At 37.3% G+C, this 17,153-nt stretch overlaps 2 protein-coding genes across 2 annotated transcripts; both read right to left on the bottom strand.

Moving 5' to 3' along the window:
- Positions 1-59: 59 nt before the first annotated feature.
- On the bottom strand, positions 60-6,620 carry LOC110728942 (glutathione reductase, chloroplastic-like). The gene is made up of 11 exons (XM_021908611.1): positions 6,097-6,620; positions 5,031-5,256; positions 4,653-4,931; positions 4,381-4,557; positions 4,170-4,223; positions 3,943-4,091; positions 2,027-2,090; positions 1,782-1,952; positions 1,563-1,697; positions 1,189-1,278; positions 60-480 (listed from the first exon to the last, which is right to left on the bottom strand). Exons 1-10 carry the CDS (start codon positions 6,519-6,521, stop codon positions 1,237-1,239), a joined length of 1,722 nt encoding a protein of 573 aa, XP_021764303.1. The 5' UTR covers positions 6,522-6,620; the 3' UTR covers positions 60-480; positions 1,189-1,236.
- A 9,166-nt stretch (positions 6,621-15,786) lies between these two features.
- LOC110728940 (photosystem II reaction center W protein, chloroplastic-like) lies at positions 15,787-17,147 on the bottom strand. The gene is made up of 2 exons (XM_021908610.1): positions 16,922-17,147; positions 15,787-16,276 (listed from the first exon to the last, which is right to left on the bottom strand). The coding sequence occupies exons 1-2, from the start codon at positions 17,016-17,018 to the stop codon at positions 15,957-15,959; spliced, it is 417 nt and encodes a 138-aa protein (XP_021764302.1). The 5' UTR covers positions 17,019-17,147; the 3' UTR covers positions 15,787-15,956.
- Positions 17,148-17,153: the final 6 nt, after the last annotated feature.

Genomic DNA, 17,153 nt, shown 5'->3' with positions numbered 1-17,153 from the left:
AACTAAAATGGGACAGAAAGATAAAATACTGTATTAAGACAATTAAGGCTGAAAGAAACTCACTAAACAATCTAAACAACTCATGAATTATTGCTTTGTCAAAATCTGGTAACATATTTCCGAATGAAGAAATACAAATGCAGTCCTACTTCGAAATAACAGAACAAGGAAAATGGTGCAAAAACAAAAATCAATCAAGATCCCAACAAATCACAATGTACAGTATCAAATCGGTAAAGGACAAGGGACAACTGAGGTATACAACAGAACAATCAGCCTTCAGTAAGCACAATTGCAGTTATATGCACATTATTCATAATTACAACAAAATAAACTCCAGTACCATGAAGATTTTCAAGTTCTGGTTGAAGTCTTCGGCTTTTGTAAGCATAAAAGCTCCATTGTTCATGATCAAGAGGATGAATCACCCTCTGGAGGCAAAATTGACATGGAAGATTCATCACAGCAAGCATCTAGTTACTGTTGCAAAGATATGAAATGTTACAGGACTATAACGACGGGAACACCAAATGTTAAACTTAAAGAAAATGTTGGTGCAAGAAGATGACAAGAAGATGCATCAATATGTTCATTCTATCCCAGGTACAAAATTCTTGTCCATTTGTTCAGGATTATTGTCTAAAGTTCTTCCATTCAAAGGTTATCTTTTCTCAAAAGAGAAAAATTCAAAGCAAAGTAGCCATTACACAAATAACATTATATATTCTTCTTCAAGTTTCAACTTTGTTAAAGTTCACATTGGCAATGGGGTCGTAGTGTCCAAACAAGATGTTTCAAAAGAATCAGCATTTTCTTTACAACAAAAACAGCTAGCATGTATAGCTTCTCACAAAGCATGCTATGCATAGAATTTGGTAAACTTACATGCAGATCATTAGCTAAGGTTACAAAACTTCTTTCACTCAGCTGTATAAATAAAACAATCCAAAATACTGAATGTTCATTAAACAAAATCACTGGAAGAAAAATGTTATTTTGAAGGAAGCAAAAAATGTTTCTGATTTGGAAAATTGGAGGCATTAACTGACGTGCCTAGATAACAAGAGGTATCATATTGCAATAGAGTTGGACTAGAATACTTAATTTCTATATTTCCATTCTTCACAAAGCAACATGGGTATACGAAATAAGCATGAAAAAATACATGGATGTTTGTGTATGGTGTACCTTGGTAAGTGTTTTAATTCTGATTCCCAATGCAGCCTGTGCACAAGCCTAAACTCCTGCAGCAGCTTTAGACTCGGAATCCTTTTTACCCTGAACATTGAACAGGGAGGGTATCAGAGCTCTATTTGAAAAGAGAATTAATCTATAATCAAGATATACTACGTACAACGGTACAATACACATGGTTTACAGTATCGCACTAATTATTCTCGCATGGTATGGTATTGGAAAAAAAAAAACAAAAAAAAAAAAAAACAAACTAAGAGTCTTAAGATAATAGTCTCCTGATGGTATAACAGAATATTCATAGCATAATACAATGTTATGACTTCTATCAGTAAATAATTACCATAATTGCAAATCAAGTTTCTAACCTTTGGCAGCTCACTGCGAATTTGGCGTGTAGGCGTCCTCATTGTGACAAACTCTTCTGCTGCTGTGGGATGAATTCCAATTGTTGAATCAAAGTCTGCCTTTGTCAAGCCAGCTTTCACTGCAACTGCAAACCCCTGAGATTTCACAAATTTCAGTCAAATAACAGCTGCTTACATAATTGTATCACAACATAGCCTCAAGACAAGTTGTGCATAAACCTGAACTATCTCTGGTGCATCATCTCCACACATGTGCAACCCAACGACTTTGTCAGTCTTTGCGCAGACTATAAGTTTCATGTAAACACGATCTGGAAGACCAGATAATGTGGCCTTTAAAGGCCTAAAATTTGCAGAGTACACATCCACATCACCGTATGTTTCTATGGCCTGTAAAACCCAACATTTTTTTAAGTAAACTAATCAACAATTACCAACAGTCTAGAGGTAAGTAAAGTCCTCACTTGCTCCTCTGTGAGGCCAACTTGGCCGAGGGGTGGCTGAGAAAACACAGCAGATGGTATAGCTCTGCACAAAGGTAAACAGAAACATCTGTCACAAGTTGCTATAAATTTCACAATTTGTGACAAGTGAAAACCACAAATTGAAGATAATAATTAGTTACTCTACCACTCAGCTCAAAGACATAGAAAAAGGAGAGGAAAGAAAATCAGTAATCATAATTCGATTTTTAGGATCAGTCATAATATCAGATACGTTGAGAGGTTTTCCTCAGGGTCATTAGCGATCTAAAAAATGAGAGGATTTACTCAGGGTCATTAACTGTCATTCGCCAACTAGATATCTATTGTATGCTTAAAGCCATCAACCAATTAATTAACTTTCCTAAATTGGCCAAAAAAATTTGACAGCTTGAAGTGTCAATTGGAAACATAAAATAATTTATGATCAAGAAAACATGAGACAGCTTGAATCATGATCTAATTTATGACAAGATTTGCCAAAGAGTTCACCAGGTAGGACTTGGAGAGGGCTTTCTCATGCAAAAGTGGATATAAGATGTAGCCTATAAATCAATCAAGGGCTAAAGTCACAGATGGTCTACAAATTTTTGTAAGCAAGCTTATTCATAAAGCACTGGCTATGCCATGTAAGACCCTTATGATCTACGTGGCAGAGCCAGTGCTTTACGAATGGGATTGCTTATAAAACTAGACGAGACAAATACATGGCAGTATGGTACAAAATCAATTACGTATAATACAAATCTCCTTCCAATTGTAAAAAGTTTGCCACTAATTGATAATGAATTGGCGGGTGTGAGCTTTCCTAGTACTGCTACTTATTATCTAGATTTCAGCAACTAGAGTGGACTCATTGGCATGGACAACATCCATTTTGGTAGGCCAAAACTACAGTGCCAGCTCTCCCACTAAAATTGCCCTATCAAAAGGATATATCATACAATTTTCATATGACTGCTTGTTTGCATCTATAGCCTCGTTTCTTATTCAAAAGTATCTACAGAGGTCTTCCAGACGTGATCAACTCTAATAGTCTTCCAAAAGTAGCACAGGCCATTTCACAACCTTAAGTAGTTAAGTGTAAGGGGCTTCTATCTGAATTTTAGTGGTCTAGGTCTTGCAAAGTATTCATAATTTAAGTTGTACTTCCAAAGGTGAGAGTGATCCTTTTTTATGCATTTTATAATGGCCCAACTAGGCTCCAGCAACATGGAAGAGCTTGGGAACATGAGAATGGCCTAAGTTAGTACGGAATTTGGTTGAGGTTCCCATCTTTCCTTCACCACAGTCAGCTACAGTAGCCTCACAAGTCAGCTATTGCATATGAATAGTTGAAAAGTCTTTATATGGAGATAAAATGGGTCAAGTGTCACCAGCTTAAAATGCATCCTATGATTAAAGGAGGTTTCCCATTGTCTCTGACCAACTTATTTCTAAGATTTTTCCTCACAGTATCTCCTTTTTGCTGGAAGGCAGATAATTATGTAATAAACTAACCTAAGGAGGGGTATAATGGATAGTATAGTATTACTATGTTAATAATCTTTAGTTTGATTATAAATAGAGGGGAAGGGGAAAGGAAGAGCAGATTTGTGAGTGAACTTTTAGGAGAATAGTGACCTCAAGTTACTAGGAGAGTAGTGACCTGTAGTCACTAGTGGAGAGTGGTAATAGGCTAAACTACCGATTTCGTACGAAACCTTTCAGCAATATTAATCAAAGTTTGACTCTTTCTCTTATTTTCTTTGTGCAATTGTTGAGTAAAAACTGATGTTCTTTGAGTCCATTACATAACAATTAAGACCAATAGAATACATATAAATAACAGCAAAAAGGAGTTCACAATATGAATAAAAATTGCATTACTACCATCTGTTTACAGAATAACAAATTACCGGTAATCAGGTTTTGTTGGCTCATTAGCAAACAGAGTCTTTGCTAATGCTCCTCCCTCCATCAAAGCAACAGGAGTCAAATTCACTCTATCAGTGACATCACCCACTGCCCATATAGAAGGAACTGATGACTGAGAATACTCGTTGACCTGCAGCAACACTACAATTAGAAACACGCAAGAGTATTGTTTAAGGGTTAGAAACACCATTGACATTCAAGATGTTACCTCTATGGCACCATTCTTATCCATCTTTACCCCCAAAGCTTCCAACCCCAAGTTCTGCAGTTTACATAAGAGCTCACATGAGTAATGCAGTATCCACATTCCACAGGCAATTACAAAGTTAAAAATAATTGGTGAATCTTTGACTAACATACATTAAAAACTAATATAATGGGTAAAAGGCACTGTATGCAACAAGAGAAGAAAGGATGACCTTAGTATTTGGTCTTCTCCCTGTTGCAAACATGACGTGGGAGAAACCATCAACAGTTTCCTTGTTGGTTTTCAATGACAAAGTTCCATCTGCAGACTTTGTGATAGCTTGGGGAGACTCTTCTGTGTGGAACTCAATTTCTCTCAAGGCCATCTGGTCAGCAAGAAAATCTCTGATCTGCAAAGCAACATACGTAATTAAAACACAATCCCATATCTGATATGAAAGTAGCCAAGAGCTAAAAAACGTGTGCATCATAGGCGTAACACCACCTCCTCATCAAAGCCTCTCAGAATCTTCTTTTGACGAATGAAAACATGAACATCGCTTCCCAAACCATTAAAGATGCCAGCAAACTCCAAACTAATGTATCCACCTCCAATAATTGCGATTTTCTTGGGCTTTTCCGGGAGATCAAGAGCAGTATCAGAATCAATAGCATACTCGCTGCCAGGAATATCAGGAATAAATGGGCGGCCCCCAACAGAAATCAAAATGTGTCTCGCTGAATAACGTTTTCCATCCACATCAACTGTGTGAGGATCAACAATCTGTTTTCAATGATAAAACATGATGTTATGGCAGTGAGACGTCAATATAAAGAAGCACCTAAGTAAGTTTAAACTACCGTCATAGCATAATCATCAAACCTTTCCACGACCTTCAATTAGCGTGACACCTGAATTATTCAGGATATTCTTGTAGATGCCTGTGAGGCGTTGAAGTTCAGCATTCTTATTAGCAATCAAGGTGGCCCAATCATGCTTGGGTTCAGCATCATAACTCCATCCGAACCCATGACTCTCCTCGAATTCATGAGAATATTTAGAAGAATAAACAAGGAGCTTCTTTGGCACACATCCTCGAAGTACACAGCTGCATAAAGTTACAAAAGACAAACATCAGACAAAAGTTTCTGAAACAACCACAAAAGCATGGTTTCCAAGCCTAGCTACAAACTAAAGCAATATAGCAATTTGAGTAATTCAAACTCAACCGAAGCTATGATTCTAGTTGAGAGTTGCAAGTTCATTTGGAATTTCAAGTTTCAGGGTCCCTTATGATAAAGTCGAGCTCAGATTAGAGCTTTTCTAATTCAAGTCATGCTTACCCACACGAACACACAGCCACACCTCTTTCTTTGAGCCTTTTGAGAGCCTAACCTAGCATAATGATCCTTCTCAATGGCTCCAGACCATCACTTCCTTTCTACATAGCCATCAACTAAAACCTAACACAGCTAGATAGTTATATATACCCGAGTGTACTGTACACATATTTTGTACTCATTTTTATTGTCTTTCATTTAATCATCAAATAAGGAGCAAAAAACTAACTTTGAGTTAGTTGGGTGTACTGTGCATCCGGATGTATATAACAAATTCTACTAAAATCCATCAAACAATCTACCTACAAGAGCTAAAATTAGAAACTTTGACACGTGATTTTATCATGCATTCCGAAATAAATATCATTATCATATATCATAACCGAAAAAACAAAAGACAACAATCACCAAAATAATCACCATAGTAAAAACACAATCATATGAGCTAAAAGTAAAAACTTTAACGCATATTTTCTCCTGCATTCTGAATTCAACATCATCATCATCATCATCATATATATTATAACAGAACAAACAAAGCAATAACAAATCAAATCATAAATTAATTAATTAAACCTCAATTAATCAACAAGAGATAAAGAAATTACGTTCCACCAACACCACCAGCAGTCTCAGACGAAATAGTACTAAAAGGAAGCTCACAAACAGCAACCGAAGCACCAAATTGCGAAGCAAAACGCGAAGCTCTCACGCCGCCGCTACCAGCACCAATGGTAAAGAGGTCAAAATCGTATTGCGCGTCATTATCGGAAGAAGAAGAAGTTGACGATGATTCAGCTCGAACGGAGAAATTGCGGCGGAGAAGAAGGTGGCGTTGAGGAGAGAGAAAGTGTAGGGTTTTGGGAGAAACGCGAGAAGATGAAGAGAGAGAATGAGAGGAAGAGAAGGAGGAGAGAGAAAGGAAATTAGGGCGAGGAAAGCGTTTGCAGAGAGATTGGAGGGTTTTAGAGGAAGAAGATGAAGAGAAGGTGGTGGTGAGTTTTGGGGTGGTGTTGCTCAAACATGTCGCCATTTTTATGTGGAGTATAGTGTTTCTGGGTTTTTATATGTTTTGGGATTTTATTTAACTATCTCTTCTCAATTAAACTATTTTTTTAAAAAAAAATATTAGAAAAAAAAAATGGAAGAAATTAATTAACTCAACAGGATGAAAAAAAATATATATAAAAGGACAAAAGTTAATCAATTAAGAACTTAGAAGGATGAGGAATCAAAAAATAGATGGAACAAAAAATTTGATGAGCTTTTGTGGTGTGTTGTTTTCAATTTCATACTATAAATAAAAAAAAAAAATCAATTAAAAAGAAATAACAAATAGATGGAAAAAAATTGGATTTTTTAAGAGACGTAATTGTGCATAATTTGAATACATTCGAGTATCCGACAATCAAAAAATTCACCACTTCACTACGTCATAAGCTGGAAATCTTGGAATAGATTTTCTACTCTATAATAATGATAGTTTTAAATTAGGGAGGATTGTCCGAAATTGAAAGGAGATTGTAGATGATAAACGAGTTTAATTGATTAAAGTTTTAAAGGACGATATTCAAGAGTTAGATCAAAATTGCGACCTTACAACACTTGCCTTTGTGGCTCTTTTCATTTTCCACACCCAATATATATATATATATATATATATATATATATATATATATATATATATATATATATATATATATATATATATATATATATATATATATATATATATATACTAGTGAGTGACTCCGGGCGTTGCCCCGGACTGCTATTATTGTAGATGTACAATAGGTAATTTTTTTTAAAGGTTTTTTAAAACTGCAATTGTCACTGTCAAACCAAAATTGAGTTATTCTTTCAATGTAGTTTTTTTTAAAAAAAAATTTATTAAACCTTATGGTTTGTAGTTATATGAATTATTTTCCATACAAACAAAATAGTTGATATTGGCTTAGATGGTGAACCTCCTTATCCTTATGTTTTTATATGGACTAATGTTAGTTGCTTGAGTGATGTGGGATTATTTGAGTGATGATGTGGCATGAGGAAATGGTGGGAAGATGACATGGCACGACAAAATAGAAACTACGTGGCACATCGACATTTTTAGGAACGCCTTTTAATATATTAGTATAGATTATCTTGAAGTGCTCATATTTTGGAACTGAGGGGGTTTTGTTTAAATTTTCTTATTGGAAGCCTTCTTTTTCTCTCCTCTATAATATTTTCATCGGGATAGTATCTATGAATGGAAGATATTTATGATTTAATACTCCAAAATTTTGTATGACTCGTCCTTGTTGAGTACCAGCAATTTTGAAAAATTGTTCCATTCTTATAATAGGCTATTTGATTCAAGAATGGGAAAAGGCAAGAAGTTCAAAGAGGGAGGAGAGGAAATGAATGATAACCTTTCAATTACTTTGTTTGGTTGGGCAAAGGGTTCTGATTCCTAAACAAATATTTGGTGACATTCCCTAGGAAATGTTGTTGTTGTTGTTATTATTATTATTACTAGTTTTGTACCCGTGCGATGTTCGGGTTGTTTATTGAATTTTAAGATAAATTTTTAATCTATATGTCAAATTTTAAAACATATCATTGATACAAAATTAGTTAGGGATTGATGTGTTTTTGTAATGATTTAAACTATATAGTAGGCATGTAATGACTAATAATAATAACATTGGTGAAAAACATTTTTTGACCCGTAACCTGAATTAATAACCCTGTCCGAAATGACTCGTGACCCGACCCGATTGACAGGTCTACACATAGTAATAAAATTATATTAGATTGTAAAGTATATTGTTTTAATTTATTAGAATATACTACCTCCGCTCCAATTTACTTGCAACAAAGGAATATTTTATGTCTCACAAATAATACCCCTTTGTTGCGAGTAAATTGGACCGGAGGTAGTATTATAAATAATGGATGTGGTGCATTTTGAGCTAATTCCTTTGCTCCAAAAAAATACAAAAAATAAATTTATATGATAATTTATGAGAGTTATAATTTTTTTTAATAAAATTATATTTTAATTTGTACATATGAAATATTGATACTTTATCGAAAATAAAAATCTAAATTAATAATTTTATCCTAAAATCTATCCAAATTTGATTGAAAATATAATTCTAAATTTACTTTTTTATCCTACAAATTGAATTCTATATAACTCTATCCTACGTGGCGTGACACTTGGCGTAGTTTAGCTTTATATATTAGTTATATGATAGTGCCCAAGTAATTTGGCCAATAGTGGGCCAAGAAATATTGAATGGTGATGTAGGGGGAGGTTTCCGAGGAATACAAATCACCTCTGGGTTTTTTCAGATTTGGCGAGCATCGGGAATAACTAGTGAATTACAACTTTATTGTACCGCAATTGGCGCATTGGTCTTTGCAGCATTAATGCTTTTTGCCGGTTGGTTCCATTATCACAAAGCTGCTCCAATATATATATACTAGGTTAAGTCCCTTGCCATGCACGGTAATTTTTAATACTTAATATTTATCATTAGTTTAACACTATTATTTTAATTATAAAAAATTATACCTAATTGCAAAATAGGATGAAAGTTCTGTAATTATAATTTTTTTAAAAAAATTTATCACACTAAAGAAAACAGAGAGAATAATATATGCACGACTAATAAAAATAACTATGAATTACATTACAAAGTTATAGATAGCAAACTATTATTGCATATTATTGTATAAAAAAATAATATCTTTGTTTGAATGTGTACAAATAGAATATACTTATCAAATAGGAAATGAAATATTATTGCATATATTTGTATTAAAAACTTTTCTAAGAAGCTTTGGCCAAAAAAATAAAAAAGAAAAAACTTTTGGAGGGAAAAAATTTAACCAGGAGATGACAAGTGTCATTCCTGGTTTCGCCTTTAGTATAAAGTTATATATATATATATATATATATATATATATATATATATATATATATATATATATATATATATGAGAATGAGTATTTGCTTACTCTATTTGATTTGTAGTGCAAAGATTTATACATAGTAAATTGATATGTGCCGATCATTTGGTTGTTGACTTTAGTGTGTTGATACTTGATATACATAATTTTAATTAAATACTAATTATAATTTCATTTTTAATCAAATGTTTTACTTTGTTGATATGAATTAGAGTGATAGTTATAAAATGTTTAATTGAAAACTGTTTGATATTATCAATATTTATTTTGATAGTGAAGTATCATTGTCTCCATCCTTTCTCCAAAAGTTGTCATTTTACATTCACATTCAGAGGCAGACCTTTAGTGAGGCTCAAGTCACTAATATTCATCATCGGTTATTACTTTATAACACTATAAGTACCAAAACTCGTTAAATATTACTCGCAACACAAGTCTTATATGTGGCTGGCCACGCGGTGTGACCAACCATTATAGGGGTTACTTCGTTAGTGTAATAGGGATTACTTAGTCAGTATTAAAGGGGTTACTTATACTAAATAGCTTGTTGGGATGAAATTAGCCTAATTGTGAGAGTTAAGACTTCTTATTTAGCTCTACTTAATTTGAGAGTTAATCTAATTGTTGATAAGTATATTAGGTGACTCGTACTTCGTAGCTTTGTCCGCCCGATCGGGCGGACATTGCCCGGTCTGACCGGGCAGAAGAAGAAGAGGTGCCTGGCAAATTCGTTGAAGAAGCTGCTCTCGCGCCCGACCGGGCGAGCCTTCGCCCGACCGGGCGAGCCTTCGCCCGATCGGGCAGACCTTGCCCGGTCTGACCGGGCGGTGGGGGTTGGATACGTTGAAGCATTCGTATGGAGTTTTCTTCTCGCGCCCGATCGGGCAGACCTTGCCCGGTCTGACCGGGCGGAGAAGGAAAAATACGGAACGCGGATTTTGCGGTTTTAGGTTATCTTATTTTATTATTTTTTTGCCCAAGTATCTTTTAATTAGGGATTAATATAAAACCTCCCTAATATCAGTATTAGGGTTAAGAGAGACAGAGTGAGAGCCGTTCTTGAGAAATACAAGAATCATCTTTGTAATCTTTGCAGTTTATAGTGAAATCATTCGATCTCGGTGCCCGTGGACGTAGCTATCACATCGATAGTGAACCACGTAAATTCTTGGTGTTGTTCTTATTGTTTGCATTGAATTTCTTTATTGTTTTCTTGTTTGTTTACGACCTTTGCTTCCGCTGTCGCACAACAATTGGTATCAAGAGCTCAGGTTCAATCCTTGGAGAGTTTCTTGAAGATAACAATGGCAGGAGATTCAACAATAAGAATTGAGAAGTTTACCGGGAAAAATAGTTTCGGGCTATGGCAAATTAAGATGAAGGCTCTGTTAAAACAACAGCAGATATGGCGTCCGTTGGCTCCAAAGAGTACTACTTCGGAGTCAGGAGACGGACCGACTGACTCGCAGTTAGAAGTTATGGAAGAGAAGGCACACTCTACCATATTACTTAGTCTTGATGATCAAATCATCACGGAGGTGGCTGATCAGGAAACGGCGGCTGGATTGTGGCTGAAGCTGGAGTCATTGTATATGACTAAGTCGTTGACCAACAAATTATTACTGAAACAGCGGTTGTTTAGCCTCCGGATGCAGTCAGGTACTTCCTTACGGGAACATCTAGAAAAACTTAACTCTATTTTGCTTGATTTACGTAATTTAGATGTTAAAATTGATGATGAGGATGCTGCGTTGATTTTACTTGTATCTCTACCGTCTAGCTTTGAGAATTTTGTAGAGTCTTTTGTTGTTGGTAAGGATTCTATAACCTTAGAAGAAGTGAAGGCAGCACTTCATACTAGGGAACTCAGAATGAAAGCTACGAGTGATAATGGGGATAATGGTAGTGGGTTATTTGTTAAGTCCGGAAAGTCTAAAAAGAATAAGGGGTTTAACAAGGGGAACAATGCTGGGTCGGGTGCTGGAAACGGCAAGGATGGATCTAGTAAAACTACTACTAAAACATGTTATTACTGTAAAGAACCGGGTCACTTTAGGAATAATTGTCCGGTGAGGAAAAACAAGTCCCAGGCTGCTGTAGTTGAAGAGAAACCGAATGAGAGCTATAATTCAGAGGAAGATTTAGCATTAGTCAGTTCTGCTAGGTCTGATGATTTATCTGATAACTGGGTTCTAGATTCGGGGTGTTCGTTCCATATGTGTCCACGTCGAGATTGGTTTGATACATATGAACCTCGCAATGGGGGTATGGTTATAGTCGGTAACAATGCTCCATGTAAGGTCACAGGTATTGGTTCCATGAGGTTGAGGACTGTTGATGGGCGGAGGTTAACTTTGACTAATGTACGGCATGTTCCTGCTTTAGGAAAGAATCTGATTTCATTGGGTACCCTGGATGACTTGGGGTACAATGGTGTGTTTTCAGATGGGGAGTTGTGTATTTTCAGAGGTTCTGAGTTGGTACTTAAGGGTATCAAAAGGAACACCCTCTATGTTTTTGAGGGTGTTACACTGCCTAGTTCTGCGGTTTGCGCATCTGTATCTCACCAGGAGATGACTAAGATTTGGCACATGAGGCTTGGTCATATGGGGGAGAAGGGGATGCAGCTATTGTCCAAGAGGGGTCTTCTATCCGGGGTCAAGGTTGCCAACCTTGAATTTTGTGAGCATTGTGTGTTTGGTAAGAAACACAGGTCAAAGTTCAGCAAGGGTGCTCACATTACTGATGCAGTGCTCGATTATATCCATTCAGATTGCTGGGGTCCATCTAGAGTTGAAGGTATGGGAGGTTACCACTATTTTGTGTCATTTGTTGATGACAAGTCCCGATACACATGGCTTAGGTTGCTTAAGTCAAAGGATGAGGCCTTCAAAGTTTTCAAGCAATGGAAAGCTTTGGTGGAAAATCGACAAGGAAGGAAGATCAAGAAGCTACGAACGGACAATGGGCTAGAGTTTTGCAAAGACGAGTTTAATCAGTTCTGTGCAGATGAGGGTATAGGTCGGCATCATACTGTCAGGAAGACACCACAGCAGAACGGTGTAGCAGAACGGGTTAATCAGACACTGCTAGAGAGAGTCCGATGCATGCTCTCTAATGCAGGGCTTGGGAGGAGGTACTGGAGTGAAGCTGTGTTAACAGCTTGTTATGTCATTAATAGGGGTCCTCATTCTGGAATTGATTCCAAAATTCCGTTTGAGATCTGGAGTGGTAAGTTGCCTAATTTTTCGAATTTGAAGATTTTTGGTTGTGTTGCTTATTATCATGTTATTGAGGGTAAGCTGGATCCACGAGCCAAGAAGGGGTGTTTTGTTGGGTACGGGGATGGTGTGAAGGGGTTTAGAATTTTTTCACCTTCGGAGGGTCGGGTCATTCTTAGTAGGGATGTTACTTTCGATGAAAACACCATGTATTCAATTAAAAATGCAGAGATTTCAGATTTGAGAAGGGAAGGAGACAATTTATTACAGACAGATGGGGTACTTGAGGTACATCAGTCTACCATTGCTGATTTACCTCGGGTACAATATATTGATGATGATGCTGATGTTCCAGTGCCGGGTACTCCTGAACCTGAGATTACTCCTACTCATTCTAACTCTGGGGATGAGGTGGAGCAATCTAATCAGGGGTCATCTAGTCAACCTGACACCATTCTTGAGATGCCTAAACGAGTTATCAAGAAGCCTGTTAGATTGATTGAAGAGATGGAGGGAAGAAATTGCTGTGTTGATGCGATGACAGGTTATGCATTGAGTGTAGCTGATGATGTAGAGTCATTTGAACCTGCCACATATAAACAAGCAATTAGTTGTAGTGAGTCTGCGCAATGGCTTGCCGCAATGGGTGAAGAGATGCAGTCTCTTTACAAGAACAGAGTGTGGGAACTGGTAAAGGTACCGGAAGGGAGGAAGCTTGTGGGTTGTAAATGGATTTACAAGAAGAAAGAAGGGTTGTCGGAAACTGAGCAAATACGTTTTAAGGCTAGGCTAGTTGCTAAGGGGTTCAGTCAGGTAGAAGGGGTTGATTTTGTTGAGATATTCTCACCTGTGGTTCGACATACTTCTATCCGTGTGTTATTGTCAATTGTAGCACATTTTGATCTTGAGCTGGAGCAGTTGGATGTTAAAACGGCTTTCCTTCATGGCGATTTGGAGGAGGAGATTCTGATGAAGCAGCCCGAAGGATTCGAAGTTCCTGGAAAGGAACACTATGCCTGCAGATTGCTAAAGTCATTGTATGGACTTAAGCAATCCCCCCGACAGTGGTACAAAAGGTTTGATTCTTTTATGGTTTCACAAGGTTTTGACAGGAATTCATATGATTGCTGTGTGTATCATAGTAAGCTGGATAATGGTTCCATGATTTATCTTTTGTTATATGTTGATGACATGTTGGTTGCCACAAAGAATAAATCTGATATTGCTAGATTAAAGGAGATGCTTAACTCGGAGTTTGACATGAAAGACTTGGGTGCAGCTAGGAAGATTTTGGGTATGGAGATCTACAGGGATCGGGCTAGAGGTAAGCTTTTCTTGACTCAGAAAAGCTACATTGAAAAGATTTTGTCTCGTTTTGGGATGGAAAAATCGAAGCCTATAAGTACGCCAACTACTGTTAGTTGTAAGTTGTCTTTGTCTATGTCACCTCAATCAGAGGAGGAGTTGTCTTATATGTCTAGAGTTCCATATGCAAATGCGGTTGGTTGTTTGATGTATGCTATGGTCTGTACTAGGCCGGATATTGCGCATGCCGTTAGTGTTGTAAGCAGGTTTATGGCTCGACCTGGGAGGGAACACTGGCAAGGGGTGAAAAGGATTTTTCGCTACCTGAGAGGGACAGCTGATATTGGTCTTGTGTACGGGAATGATAAGGAATGCTTGGTCACTGGGTACAGTGATTCTGATTATGCAGCTGATGTGGATACCAGGAGGTCTGTGACTGGTTATGTGTTCACTTTGGGTGGTTCTGTGGTTAGTTGGAAGTCTACATTGCAGTCATCAGTTACGTTGTCAACTACTGAAGCTGAGTATATGGCTTTAACTTCTGCAGCTAAGGAGTCTATTTGGCTCAAAGGCCTAGTAGGTGAACTGGGTATTGCACAGGATTTTGCTACAGTGTATTGTGATAGTCTAAGTGCGATTTGCTTAGCTAAAGATCAAGTACACCATGATCGGACGAAGCACATTGATGTCAGGTATCATTTCTTACGTACTGACAAGAGGATTAAGGTGAAGAAGATTGGGACTGCTGACAACCCGGCTGATTTCTTCACTAAGCCTGTTCCGTTTAGCAAGTTTAAACATTGCTTAGACTTGTTAAATATTGATTACTACGTGATGTAGTAGGCCCTGAGGGGCGAAGTTGGGGAGCTCCTGGTGTAGGTGTGTTGGCCTTAAGGTGGAGCTTGCCCGGGGCTTGTGATGCAGGTGGAGCATTATGAGTTGTTATACTTGGAGACGAGTATGTGATGGGTCTTGGTTGAAGACTTATCGGGATGTATGGCTTATGCATGAGTCCTGCATCGGGTTTGGCTTGAGATGTTTTTTCACTATGTCTTGATGGGGTCGTTTGCTGACTACGAGTTCTCGTCAAGGTGGAGATTGTTGATAAGTATATTAGGTGACTCGTACTTCGTAGCTTTGTCCGCCCGATCGGGCGGACATTGCCCGGTCTGACCGGGCGGAAGAAGAAGAGGTGCTTGGCAAATTCGTTGAAGAAGCTGCTCTCGCGCCCGACCGGGCGAGCCTTCGCCCGACCGGGCGAGCCTTCGCCCGATCGGGCAGACCTTGCCCGGTCTGACCGGGCGGTGGGGGTTGGATACGTTGAAGCATTCGTATGGAGTTTTCTTCTCGCGCCCGATCGGGCAGACCTTGCCCGGTCTGACCGGGCGGAGAAGGAAAAATACGGAACGCGGATTTTGCGGTTTTAGGTTATCTTATTTTATTATTTTTTTGCCCAAGTATCTTTTAATTAGGGATTAATATAAAACCTCCCTAATATCAGTATTAGGGTTAAGAGAGACAGAGTGAGAGCCGTTCTTGAGAAATACAAGAATCATCTTTGTAATCTTTGCAGTTTATAGTGAAATCATTCGATCTCGGTGCCCGTGGACGTAGCTATCACATCGATAGTGAACCACGTAAATTCTTGGTGTTGTTCTTATTGTTTGCATTGAATTTCTTTATTGTTTTCTTGTTTGTTTACGACCTTTGCTTCCGCTGTCGCACAACACTAATTCGTTTTTGGCTATGTTTTTTATTAGTGCACTCATTTTTAAATTTGACTCATTGTAAATTTGTAAGAACAACAATAGTACAATATTATATCAACAAGCTAGAAGGTAGTAAAATCTTACAACAAACTTGATAAACCATAATATCTTGTCATTTCTACATTCAAAATATAAAAAAGTTTACCAAATTCGATCAGATGAAATTCACATCAAAATACATTTGGTTGAGTAGAATATGGTCATTTAATTTAGAGGGACAATCCAGACTCCTCATCCTCCTCAAGACCTGAAACATAGACAAAGTAAAGAGCCCAAATGAGACCAAACACACCCAATAGGATCCACCCAAGAAGGTTGTTGCTCAACCCAAAGGGAAGTCCTGTTCCTTCTGTGCTCATTCTCTCATCAACAAGAGCCATTGCTGGGCTCGACATGGCGGTGGCAGCAGCCGCGGCTAGCATTGAGGCACCCATCATCCCCTTGTTTGTGGTGCTTTCTTGGGTTGATGCCTTGTTGTTTTCCATTGAACATGTTACCTTGCCACCCTTCTTTGTGATTGCTGGCAATCCTGAAATATTATGAAAGTTTTCACCATTATTTCATGAGATATTGACTAAGTTTAATGAAATTGATCTATAATACACTATGAACTATCAAGAAATTTTCAGTTATATATCATGTTTAGTGACAATTCAGAAGTCAAGTGTTCCTGTTTGGTTATATGTTGCTTTTGAATTGTTTATAAATACTAAATATCAAATAAAAAACATACATTTAACATAGGGAATTACATGTATCGATCTCATTTTAAAATGTATTCTTGTTGGAGTTTGTGCCGAGTTATATGTAGATCATATCATTGTGTTGTGTGTTTGTACTCGTAATAGCTTTAGGTCCTAAGGATCCTATCCTTCTAGACAAAGTAAGATCTACTTAACGATTTATATGCCTAGGACAGCATACAAAACCCCTAAGATTGGGGGAGATCGATAAAATTTAATCAATAACAAATTGAGGGTATAACGAGATGAGAATCAAACTCTTAACCTCTTAATTGAAAGACGATCTTTTGCCCCAATACAAGTCTATAAAACAATTTTAAAAAATCATCTCCAATCAAACCAATTTGGATCGATATATTGTAAAACTACCAATGACAGATAGAAAATCAAAATATGAATATGAGAGAAAAAAGAAACATAAGGAGACGAACCGAGAACGGGAGAAGATGAAACACCAACCCTTCTGCTCTGCACAAGACTAGCACGGGCTACCAAAGAAGCTGAAGAACTAGCAGTAATGGTTGCCATTGTTTTTTCTCTCTAATTTACGGTGTTAGACCACTGCTAAGCTAGCAAAGAACACAACTTTTTTGATGAAAAGTGTGTAGAAGTGTAGTTTCTAAGTTTGTGATAGTAATGAAACTACTTCAAATTAATATTTGA

The sequence above is a fragment of the Chenopodium quinoa genome, unplaced genomic scaffold (assembly GCF_001683475.1).
Source record: "Chenopodium quinoa cultivar QQ74 unplaced genomic scaffold, ASM168347v1, whole genome shotgun sequence".
In the NCBI taxonomy this organism is placed as follows: Eukaryota; Viridiplantae; Streptophyta; class Magnoliopsida; order Caryophyllales; family Amaranthaceae; genus Chenopodium; species Chenopodium quinoa.
This window is presented reverse-complemented; position numbering and strand designations above follow the sequence as displayed.